Raw genomic sequence first — 12,165 nt, 5'->3', positions numbered from 1 at the left:
CGGGCCTCGGGAGAGGGCGGGGCCGGCTGTGAGCGGAGAGGGACTGCGCGATGCCTCGCCTTCCTCGGCCTCACGTTTCCCAGGGCTCCGCCGTCGCTGTCTCCGCCCTCCAGCCCGCGGAGGGAGCCGTCCCCGTGCCCGGCGCCCGGCGCCGCCCGCCCGTTAGAACCCGAAGGAAGGAAGTACGTTTCTCTGCCAGGGTTCCAGTCCCAGTGGGGCGGCCGAGCGTTAAGCAGCCCAGTGCTTCCCGATCCCCCGGCGCAGAGGCTGGGCTCTGAAGGCAGGGACTCCCTCCGTCCCCACCTCGAGGCGGGCTGGGCGGGGCTGGCGTGGAGGGAAGCCGCCCCGTGAGGGCTGAACCAGGTGGACGCACCGGCTCCTTCTCGGGCGCCGGCAGCGGTGGAGCGTCCTGTTTGTTTTCGTTAAAGCGCCCATCCCCGCCGGGCCTCTTAGGGCTGGGCTTCCCCGAAGGTCAGCCACTGGTCCGTTTTCCGAAACTCCCATCCGCTCTGCCTGCCAGGTAACCCGAACCATCTTCTCTTGCAGTCCACCATGCCCCCCAAATATGACGTGTTGACTCAAGATGAGCTGCGCAAAAGGCTGTACCAGATGTTTAAGGACCGGGGTATACTGGACACGCTCAAGGTATCCGTTCTAGGCATAGCTGTTACATAACTTTTCCAGGTGTGACTTGTAACAGGTAGTCCCCACTTAAATCCATCCAGGTCTTGGGTTTTAGAAATAGTATGATATATAGGTTGTACTGGTGACAGTTTTATGTTTTATAAGCGGTTTTGTAATCGTCACGCTTGAATTAAGGACATTGACACCATATAGAAAACATGAAGTGTACTGCTTACCGTAAAATAGTTTGGGGAATGAGAACTTTCTTCCTGAAAATCTGTCAAAAGGTGTAAATACTTCATTTGGGCAGCAAATACTTATTAGTATGAATTAACGGCACAGGAGTAGGATTAACAGCAAGGAGTAGGATTACCTCAAATGCGTTTTCATTACTATATACATTTCCAAAGTGTATTTCACACTTAAAATGGGAAATTAAGGCAGAGTGAGCTTTGTTCCCCCCCCCACACACTGTTTTTGTAACTTTAAAAAAAACATACTTCAGACTCATCTGAAAAATACAGAAAACAAAGGAAACTCATCTCTCAGAACCACTGATTGACATAATTGTGTGTGTGTGTGTTTTCTCAGTTCAATATATGCGGAGCTTTTTCCTGTGTCCTTAAACGTTTCTTGAAATCCTCATTTTCATTGGGACTCTGCTCGTGTTTGGACGTATGTGTAATGTATGTAGCAGTCCCCTGTTGAATATTTAATTTGGGCAGCAAATATTTCTTAGGACACTTTATATATAAATTCACAGCAAGGAGTAGGGTTAGTTGGAATGTGTTTTCATTACTGTGTATTTCAGAAGTATATTTTACACTTAAGACGTCAAGTAGGTTATAACCAAGTTTACACATCCTTCAATCGCATGTCTCATTTCTTGCCTAGGATAGGTTCAGTGGCATTGCTTATGTTGCCATATTACTCTTTATCCTGGAAAATCAAATAAAAGGGCATGAGCGTTTCTTTTTCAGGCTATTAGCATCTCGTTCTAGAAAGATTGTAATAGTGTATATTCCACCAGCAGTTTGAGAATGCTTGTCTCACTCCAATATTATCATCACAATTTAAAAATGTCGAGTAGGTCAGTTGGTTAGAATGTTGTCCCAATACACTGAGGTTGCAGGTTCGATCCCTGGTCAGAGCACATAGAAGAATCAACCAGTGAATACATAAATAAGTGGAACAACAAATTGATATCTCTCTCTCTCTCTCTTCTCCTCTTGCCCCTCCTTCTCTCTCCCCTTCTTTTCTCTCTTTGAAATCAATAAATAAAATAAACAATAATAACCAATGTAAGATTGAAAATCTCTTATTTGAATATTTATTCCTTTGATTATTAATGAGATTGTACATATTTTCTGGCCATTTGTATATTTTCCATGGATTGGCAGTTCATGTCTCTTGCTCATTTTTTTAGGGTGTTAGTGTTTTCATATTAATGTGTAAGAACCCTTTTAATTGAAATTATTAATCTTTTTTCCACTTTTGTGGCAATACTTTTTCTCAGTGTTCAATTTTACTTTGGCTCTAAAATATGATGTTATATTTTTATATATGGTCAAATCTACGGATTTATTTTGCAGAGTATTCTCAGTAAATTTTCCTCTACTAAGAGCATGAATATTCACTTTTTAAGTTTTGAAAAAGGCTTCAGCTTTTATAGTTAACACTTGAACCCACCTGGAATTAGCTGTAGTGTATAATGCAGTTTAATACACATTCTGATGTGGAATGTGTATTCCTGGGCATGGCATTTTTTTCCTGTGTTTCTGGATTAGATTCCAGAGGGTTTCACTTCCTGTTCTGTAGTCACAATGGCCACTAATCCTTTTGGAGGTGTCCTTGTTTTTTTTTGTTTTTTTTTTTTGGAGCTAGCCTTGTTTGCTATGCAGCTGCAGCGCATTGTCTGCAGCTGGCTGTTGTTTCTGGAATTCAAGCCTCATCAGTGGCAGGGCAGAGTTTTACTCTCAGTCTGGGCTAGTTCTTATTTTCTCAGTTCAGTGACTGTGGCCTGGGTGAGTGCTGACTTTTAAAACTTACTGACTTTTTTAGTGGCTTAGCTCATATTCTATTTGGATGTTTGAAAAGAATTTGTATTGTCAGTTAGTACAAAGTCATAGATATTAAATGAAGCTTATGAAATCTTCATATTTTGAGTCTGTCGATCTGTCTGTCAGTTTCTGAGATGTGCCGAAGATTCCTAGGACTCTCTTCTCCCTCTTCCCCTCCTCCCCATAATAATTATGCTTAGTATGTTAATCTTAGGGACATTGCAAGGTTTATATCTGAATGGATTTTCCTCTTTGCATTGGCTGCTGGAAAGCCCAGCCAGTTTTGCAGTTCCTTCTAGCAAGTGTTAGATGGCACGATTGTGTATTAGTCAAGATGGGAATTCATGTATACTGTTTCATTTTTTTCTACTCTTCTTTTCCCTTCTAACCTGCTTGTATCACTCCTTCAAATTTTATCTTATTTCAGCACTTGTTTGTAAGACACCCTGAATCACTTTTACCAGTTAAGATGGATCTAAATATATTAATTCCTTAGTATATTACAAATCTGGTTAAACCACCTTTTAATTTTACTGGTGGAGAATGCTGTAGTTTCTCTTCTCCTATTTTACCATTTCTGTTACTGCACTGTATTAGATGAGGCAGAGCATGTATATTCTGCTCAGTATAAATGTGTTTTGTATGACAGGATTTTCGATGTATAAACCCTCTTCTGTACGGGTAATTATATACTGTTCTTGTCTCTAGCTGAAGGACCTAGGAGATAGCGGTATAGCAACTCCATTTGTTTCTTGCTTGTATTCTATTAATATGAATACATTAGATATTATTTAGTGTTGAACCGCATGGATATAGGCAACATAGTCTTAAGCTTAGCCCCATTATATGCAAAATAGATTACAACAAGTATCAGTAGTTCAATTAATTCAGAGACTTTCTTAAAACCCAAAGGAATAATAACAGTAGTTATAATCTTGAAAAAACTACCCACCTTGAACCTAAATTTCCTTATTTATAAAATGTGAAAAAATTTTGTGTTTTGTGGTGTCTTGAGATGTAAATACTGTATACAGAAGTGCATCTTAATAAGCCTTTTTTGGGTTTACTGAGTTCTCGCTTGCATTTGTTATTTCCTTTTGGGGAACCCAGCTTTATTTTGATCAGTATGCCCAGTAAGCTGATTTCGCCCAGTATTGTTTTCATATCCTCCAACAATTCGCCGAGAGATGAGGAAGCAGCAGAATTTTCTCTTGCTATCCCAACCCAAAGCTGCTGAAATGGGCTCACAGGGAAGACAAGTCGGAGCCCACCTGTGTGCTGGCTGACCGCCAGTTCACCTGGAAGCCGGTGAAAGCTAGCTGCTTGTCCCACAGGGCAAGGCAGAATGCAGCAAAGAAGTTCCTAACCTCTGGTCGTGGACCTGGGACCTCTGTGGAAATAGAAGGGAAGATTGTCATTCATGTGGCAAATGTGCATCTTCCACGCAACGCTCCTGCTGAAAGCGTGTTCCCTCTCATTTCTCTTTTTTTTTGTTTCTGAGCCAGATGCAGCTGAGAAAGCAGCTCATTCAGGAGTTGATGCAGCCTGTATTGAGCGGAGAGATGGAGCCCCGGTCCATTTCCGTGGAAGGAAGCGCCCTCTTAATAGGCGCGTCCAACTCTCTCGTGGCAGATCACTTACGAAGATGTGGCTACGAGTACTCACTTTCGGTTTTCTTCCCAGAAAGTGGCTTGGCAGAGGAACAGGTAAAGTTTTTCCTTCCTGTTGCTGAATTTTCTATTAACAGCCTCGCCCCCACCCTGAGATGATAGTCAAGTGCTGCATAATAGCTGAGTGCTGCCAGGCTGCCTTGGTCCATTTCTCAGCCATCTTTGAAGTACATCATAGAGTTGATATATTATACAACGCAAGTCTGATGTTGTTATCAGTTTCGATGGAGTCTTGATTAGAGTTTTATGAAATTACGCTGTGTAGAATCACGAAATGTTTCAGAGCTAGAATTGATCCGAACTGAGACTCGTAACTGCCGTTTATGTTGAATGTCTGTTGAGAGCCCGGCACTGGGCCGGTGGCAGTGCGATGCATGTGCGTCCTAGATGAGGAACCGCAGTCTGGAGGGGTGGGTGATTTGCTCCGGGCCACAGGGTGTCTAGGTGGCGACACAGGGCAGTCAATGTAGGCCTCCAGAAGGTGGCTTTCCAATGCCACAGTCTCTGTCCCTTCATATGTCCCTTTTCTGTGCTTACATAAGACAAGCGAGGAATGCATTATTTTTTAAAAAAATCTGTGGCGTTCTCAAATATTAAAACATGTTTTATCACTCTTCTAATTATTTTAATTCTGTTCACCACTACTTTGAACATGTTAGTTACACTGTATTATTTTAAAGGCAGATATAGAAAACTTCCCGTGTATTTTTTAAATAGACTTAACTTTTTAGAGCAGTTTAGGCTCACAGCAAAATGGAGCAGACAGGGAGAGTTCCCGTATGCTCCCTCCTGCTGCATGAGTATGGCCTTCCCCGTTGTCAGCATTTTTACAATCAGTGAACCTGCCTTGTAACGTTAGTGTGACCTGAAGTCTATAGTTGACATTAGGGTGCACTTTTTGTGTTGTTCCTATGTTTTTACTCTCTTCCTTTTATCTGTAATTGTCCAAAAGTTTTTTAAATTTTATTTTTTTAAAGATTGTGTTTACTTATTTTTAGAGAGAGGGGAAGGGAGGGAGAAAGAGAGGGGGAGAAATAGCAATGTGTGGTTGCCTCTCTATACTGACATGCCCGCTACTGGGGACCTGGCCCACAACCCAGGCATGTGCCCTGACTGGGAATCAAACCAGTGACCCTTTGGTTTTCAGGCTGGCACTCAATCCCCTGAGCCACACCAGCCAGGGAAAATCTTAATTTTTCTTTAATCTGGTGATGATTCTTAGTTTTATATTCAGAAACATCCAAATCGATCATTTAAACATTGATGTAAAAATGTTTACTCAGTTAATCTTTTTTCTCTTAAGGTATTTACTATGCAGGATCTATTACAGCTCATTAAAATCAACCCTGAATCCAGTCTCTACAAATCACTGGTAGGATTATTTAGTTGTTATAACTTGCTTTGGTTTCTTCATTATACCTGAATAGTCGAATAAAAGTAAACTGTTTTCTTTTAACAGGTTTCAGGATTTGATAAAGAAAACAAAAAAGGTAGGAGCCTTCATCTTCATAGAGATAGAGTAACGTTTTTGTCATGTATTTTTCCTGTAAAAGTATGAAACTAACCATTTTTAGGGGGAAGACTAGGGAATCTAATTTGAATTAAATTATGGTTTTTCTTCTTGACAACCTCTGACAAAAGTTGCTGAGAATCGCTTGGCGTCGGGAAAGCCCCACACACGTCTGGTGACCAGCAGTGTTCCAAGCCCAGTGCCGGGTAGTGTCTGTGTAAAAGGGAAGGGGACTCGCAGGGAAGAGACACCTAGTACGGAAGAGATGAGTTTTCCCCCTGCACAGAAGTGGGGGAAACAGATATTTTTTTCCTTCACAACCACCGTGGGTGCCAGACCATGGGCGAGGCTTGACGATGGACGTGGCAGCATGAGCTTACGCTGGTAACCTGCCTGTAATGCATAAGTATTCTCTAGGTGTTCAAAGTCATCTGCAACACCGTAGTGGCCCTTTTATGTTGTGCACACCTGGGTTTTTGTGTGTTGTCAGCATTGCTACTAACCCCACTAGGACATTCATTCAGAACTTACTACTCAGCGAGCATTTGCGTACCTGCTTTCTGCCAGCCATTAGTATTAGTATGTGACTTAGTTGCCTGGTCTCGTTGGAGTCATGTTAGCAGAGGATAAGTAAGTTGGATCACAAGACATTCTACACTGACTGCAAAGTAGGTTGTCCATATGGAAGTCCAGTGTGGTAAGTGGTCCTATATTTTACATTCTAAGCCAGTGCTGTCTAGTGAAGTTCTCTGTGATGATGGGAATGTGTGTGTCTCTGCCGTCTGATTATGGTAGGTAACAGCCACATGTGGTTACATTGAGCATTTGACATATGGCTGGTGTGACTGAAGAACTGAAATTGTAATTCAAATTTAAACAGCCGCACATGAGTAGTGGTTATATATTGGACAGCACAAGTCTAATGTATATAGCTGGTATCTATAGTTTATTATTGCAGAAAGAAATTTGGGGCTTAAATGGATATTAAGAAATCATCCACTTATTACAGGTATTTCTATTGTCCTTAAAAATAGCTTTTCAGCTTTACATGTTCTCTGTAAATCCTTCTGGTTCAGAAAGGCATCTGGCTAACAGCTCTTCTCAGCTTCACCCAGCATCGTAGCAAAATTTCGGAAACTCAGAAATTAGCACACGTGTCAGGCATCTTAGTGGAAAAGTTTGAACAGAACCCTTTGCTAGCAGTGAAATAGCTGCTGTTAAAGTGAAGTGATTTTAAAAATTGGTGGCTTCCGATGAATAGGGGAAGAGCATCAGCAAACACATAGGGAGATATTTTGTACCTAACTGTTGTCTGTCCGCCCCCAGGGACCTACAGTCCTATCTTTCCATGGCTATACTCCAGTGTTGCCGATCTATTGAATGGCCACAGTGCTTTTGCCCTAGATTATCCCACGTACCCATTCTTCTTGCCCCTCATTTTTCCCTCAGAGATCATTATGCCCAGAAAATAGCAGGGCAGAAAATTTGGATGAGGTTAAAAATCTTGGGCACTGGCTTTTTGCTTCCTGGAAGTTAAGGTCCTTTCCTGTGACAGGCAAAAGAATAGATACCTAGATCGGTGGGGCAGATCTGAGAGCCCAGAAACAGATCTATACAGACACAGGCAACTCCTTTGGACAAAGGGCAAAGACAATTTATTGGAGGACGTGAAACTGGAAAAGTTGGTGTTCGTGCTGCCTGTCACTACCAGAACCCATAAGTAGAGACAAGGATTGGATCTTTTTGGGCACTTTATTCCGATGGCCGGCGATCTGAGAAGACGGCGGGTTATGTCCCCTCAAAGACTTTCTTAACATGTCATCTCAAGCCCCGACCTTTTTTATAAGGAGAAAAAAAAGGGTAGGTAAGGGGTTTGGAATTCAGGTAGCAAGTAGGTAAGGGGTTTGGAATTCAGGAAGAAAGTAGGTAAGGGGTTTGGAATTCAGGGAAAACATTAGTCAGATAAAAGTTGCAGTCCGGCGATTTTCCTGGCATCCCAGCAATTCTTCTTATGCGTCTGAACGTTTGGTCCCTGGAGCACAGCGGCTCAGATACCATCTCGATGGCTTGCAGTCCTCCTGGAGCACGAAGGTCGAATTGCTTGTGGGCCTCCTGGAATCAGGGTAGGACTGGTCGTACATTCCAGTTCCTGAAACAGTAGCTTTCTACATGCATTAATTATTAAGCCTACTAAGTTTAAATTAAAGCTAAAATTGTTTTAACTGTTGAGTTCCCCCACCAGAAGGACAATAGTCTTTTCAGGAAGTGGCACTGGAACAATCGGGTGTCCGTATGCACAAAAATGAAACTACACACAGACCTTACTTACACCTTACACCAAAATTAACTCAAACCAAACCATAGATCAAAATGGCAAATGCAAAACTATAAAGCTTTTGGAAGAAAGCAGGAGAAAATCTATGTGAACTGGCTTTAGTAATGAGCTATAATACCAGAAGCATGACACTGGAAAGAAAAAAAATGGATCAGTTGACTTAATATTTAAATTTATTTATTTATTTATTTATAGATCGATAGATAGACGGGGGAGGGAGAAAGAAAGGGAGAGAAACATCAGTGTGAGAGGGATACATCAGTAAGCTGCCTCTCCCACACCCCCAACTGGGACCTGGCCAGCACCCCAGGCTTGTGCCCTGACTGGGAATCACACTGGCAAACTTTTGGGCCCACATTCGGTCCACCGAGCCACAGCAGCCAGGGCTATAAGTGAATCTTAAACACATGTCGTTAATGAAAAGTAGCCTGTTGAAACAGCTCCATGCTCTACAATTTTATGTGTATAGCGTTCCGGAAAAGGCTAAACTATAGAGGTGGTTAAACACATCACTGGTCGCCAGAGATATGGAGGGCAGGGGTAGGAAGTTGAATAAGTGAAGCACAGAGGATTTTGATTTTTTTAGGGCGGTGGAAAGTATTCTGTGATCCTGTAATTGTATGATGCATGACACTAACCATTTGTGAAAACCTGTAGAACTTTACAAAGTGAACCTTCATATATGCAAATATAGGAGGTCAGGCGATCCCAGGATGGACTGCAGACAAAACTGTAGTAACCTCACTCAAGGCGGTGGGGAAAAAAGGTGCTGGGGCCTGAATGGTGTGGCTCCGTTGGTCGGGCATCGTCCGCAGACCATTGCTGGCAAACCAAATGGCCGCAGGTTTGAATCTGGTCGGGGCGCATTCCTAGGTTGCCAGCCAGCCCTCCGGTTGGGGGTGTTTCAGAGGCAACTGATTGATGTTTTGTCCCTCTCCTTCTCCCTCCCTTCCCCTCTCTCTAAAAATAAAGTAATTTTTATTTATCTAAAGTCCTAAAAAGGGGAAGAAAAAAAACCCCAGAAGCAGGCAGGAATCCATTCAGCTCTGTTTGAAGAAAGTAAAAACTTCTAAAATAATTGATACTCATGGGTTCAAAAGAAAAAGTTGACCACTATTCAGAAAGGTATAAAATGAAAGAACTGTAGAAATTTATGGTCATATTCTCTAAATCTCACTTTCTGCTGATAACTAGAACGAATAGATTCCTGTTTATCCTACCAAAATTTAGTTGATCCACCTTAAAGTCTGTGTCTGTGTAATGAAAACTCACACTCACATGAGGTTGTATTATAGACAACTTTTACAATTTGCTTTCTTTAGCCACCAATATAGCCCTACATTTAGACTAATTATTTTTAAGGAATGTATTTAGTTAACCACCTGTTGATGGGGGTTTTGTTGACTTATTGTGTGAGTTTATTGTTTGACTAGGTGAAAGGGTACGTGCATTTCGAATACATATAAACACAGACAAATGTCCCTCCCGGAGTGATTGGGCCTGCTGATTTTCCCACTCTCTTGTAAACACTCTTAAGTAAGGACAGAGTTGTAATCTTAGCAATCTTAGTGGGAAAATAGAATCTCTCTATTGTAGTATTAATTTGCATTTATTTATGAATTTGTATATATTTATTTGACATTAAAATTTTTTCCTATAAACTCTTTGTCCATGCCCCTTTTAAAATTTTCTTACTGATTTGTAAGAGCTTTTGGATATGAAAATTAGTGCTCTGTTTTCACACGATAGCAAATATTTTTTCCAGTCTATCATTTATCTTTTGACTTTATTTTGTGCCATATATACGTTCTTAATTTTTATGTTGTTAAATATTTCTCTTTATTGCTTCTCGATTTGTGTCATGCTTAGAAAGGACTTCCCTCAGAAATTATTCTTAAAAGATACATAACGTGCCCTGACTGGTGTGGCTCAGTGCATCGAGCAATGAGCTGTGAACCAAAAGGTCACCAGTTCGATTCCTGGGTCAGGGCACGTGCCTGGGTTGCAGACCAGGTCCCCAGTTGGGGGCGTGGGAGAAGCAGCACATTGATGTTCCTCACACACATCCATGTTTCTCTCCCTCTCTTCCTCTCTCTCTAAAAATAAATAAATAAAGAAGGTGCCTAATGTGGAAAAGGATCATGTTATCAAACCCAAATTTATAGTGTGACTGAGCAGTGGTTGCATGAAAGAAAGTTGGGAGGCAAAACCATTTACATTATGTTTTTTTAGGTTTTCTCATCGAGTTTCTGAAAGAAATGGCAGAATACCATCAGACCAAAGAGATCCGTGACATGGAAACTCAGACAAGTCCAGCACCTCTTAGCAAAGACTCCCTTGGTAATTGTAGGCTTCTTTCCGCATTTCCAGTCTCTGTTTTCTTTTGGGCGGGAGGAAATGACCCGCTTTACCGTGTGTGTGTGTGTGTGTGTGTGTTTCTGGACCCGTAGGGATGTAAGCTGCAGGCGGGGGGCCCCTTCCCCCGGCCCCGTTGGTGGAAGGGGCCAGGTGTGCTGCGGCCAGTGCTGCTCCTCCCTGTGGGACCACCAGGGAGACACTTCCTAAAGCTCGTGGGGATGCAGGGGCCCACGTTCTTGTTTGCTGGGCTCAGCCTCTCAGCGGGGAGGTTCTCCCCTGCGTCTCATCGAACGTTACTTCATAGCCACTAACATGAGAAAACCCTAGACTGTTTGCACTGCAGAGAACTAGAGAAGGCGATGGCCCATCAATTCACTTTATAGTTGAGGAGACCGAGGTCGTCCGAGGAAGGAAAAGCAGCTTGGCAACACCCAGTCTGGGCCAGAACTGATGCTGGAGCGCGTGCTTTCTGTCCGTGGTCCAGAGCCTTTCCCGCCGCACAGCCTCTCTGCAATGCCTTCCTGCCCTTGTGTTAGCGGTATGCTCGGGACCGAAGGGACCACATTTCTCGGCCCTTCCTACCCTTAACGAGCATCGGTGTCTTTAACTTCTGAGACAATAAAGGTCCAGATATCTTAATTTCCTTCTGCTACCCTTTTTTCCTGTGCATGCTCTTTGGTGGGCGTTGGTGTTTACACGGTTGAGATTTTACTGTCTGTCAGGGTTTGTACTTTGCTGCATGGTTGACTCCGACCCACATTTGGTTCGAGGGCCGTGGGTCCGCTGAGAGCACTGGAGTGAGAGCCAGTCGGTAGCCCTGGCTCTGGTCCCAACTATGTCGTCGGGGAGGTGCGTAGCCTCTGGGGGTCACTTACACTGTGTGGGCATCTGCGTCCTTCCCTGTGAAATGGGAGACATGAAACTCATCACCTTCGAGTCATGTGAAAGTCGGTGTTTTGAGCGTGTGACTCAACTTTCACCGAAGACCAATAACAGAACTCTCTCCTCGGGCACTTAGACACTGCAGAGAGATGCCAGTGTTTTCTGACCTCGGCTGTACCCTTTGCTTTCTTTTGCCCCTGCCATTTTATGATGAGAATTGTCAAACATTCCGAAAAGTTGAAAGTTTTACAGTGAACACTTGTATACCTTGACTTCACCATTCAATTTGTATTTTACTTGCTTGCTCACTTACATGTCCATCCACTAATCTGAATTTTTTTAATTATTTCAGAGCAAACTGTAGACATCCCTGCACTCCCCCCTAAGTACAGTTTTGAACAGACCTCTGTCTGGCCTCTTGCTCACCTGACCACGTTCCTGTGTCCTAATTTCTTGTATTTTTTTAATAGCTGAGAAGCTTCAGCTTATTGATGACCAGTTTGCAGATGCCCACCCTCAGCGTCCAAAGTTAGAATTTTTAGAAATAAAGTTAAATGAGTATAAGAAAGAAGTGGAACAGCAGCTTCAGGCAGAAATGCAACAAAAGGTAAATGTATCTTGTTGCTATTAACAAAAACGGTAGTTTTGCTTATCTTTTCATTTTTCGTCTTAGGTATATAGGGCAATATTTAGAGTCTTTATTAATGAATGTGATACTTCCGTTGT

At 42.6% G+C, this 12,165-nt stretch overlaps 1 protein-coding gene across 2 annotated transcripts in view; it reads left to right on the top strand.

The window, feature by feature from the left end:
- The first annotated feature begins 13 nt into the window (after nt 1-13).
- The window catches only part of OFD1 (OFD1 centriole and centriolar satellite protein), a 34,984-nt gene continuing 22,832 nt past the window's right edge, over nt 14-12,165 (top strand). The window contains exons 1-7 of one of the 2 annotated variants that reach the window (XM_045856022.1): nt 14-182; nt 547-645; nt 4,190-4,390; nt 5,658-5,726; nt 5,814-5,844; nt 10,432-10,539; nt 11,910-12,046. In XM_045856022.1, coding sequence (XP_045711978.1) covers nt 51-182; nt 547-645; nt 4,190-4,390; nt 5,658-5,726; nt 5,814-5,844; nt 10,432-10,539; nt 11,910-12,046 — 777 coding nt within the window. In that variant the 5' untranslated portion in view covers nt 14-50. Of the gene's footprint in view, nt 472-546; nt 646-4,189; nt 4,391-5,657; nt 5,727-5,813; nt 5,845-10,431; nt 10,540-11,909; nt 12,047-12,165 lie in introns of both variants that reach the window. The other variant, XM_045856023.1, reaches the window with a different exon arrangement.

Source organism: Phyllostomus hastatus, unplaced genomic scaffold (assembly GCF_019186645.2).
Source record: "Phyllostomus hastatus isolate PE091 unplaced genomic scaffold, TTU_PhHast_1.1 phas_scaffold_12, whole genome shotgun sequence".
NCBI lineage: Eukaryota > Metazoa > Chordata > Mammalia > Chiroptera > Phyllostomidae > Phyllostomus > Phyllostomus hastatus.
This window is presented reverse-complemented; position numbering and strand designations above follow the sequence as displayed.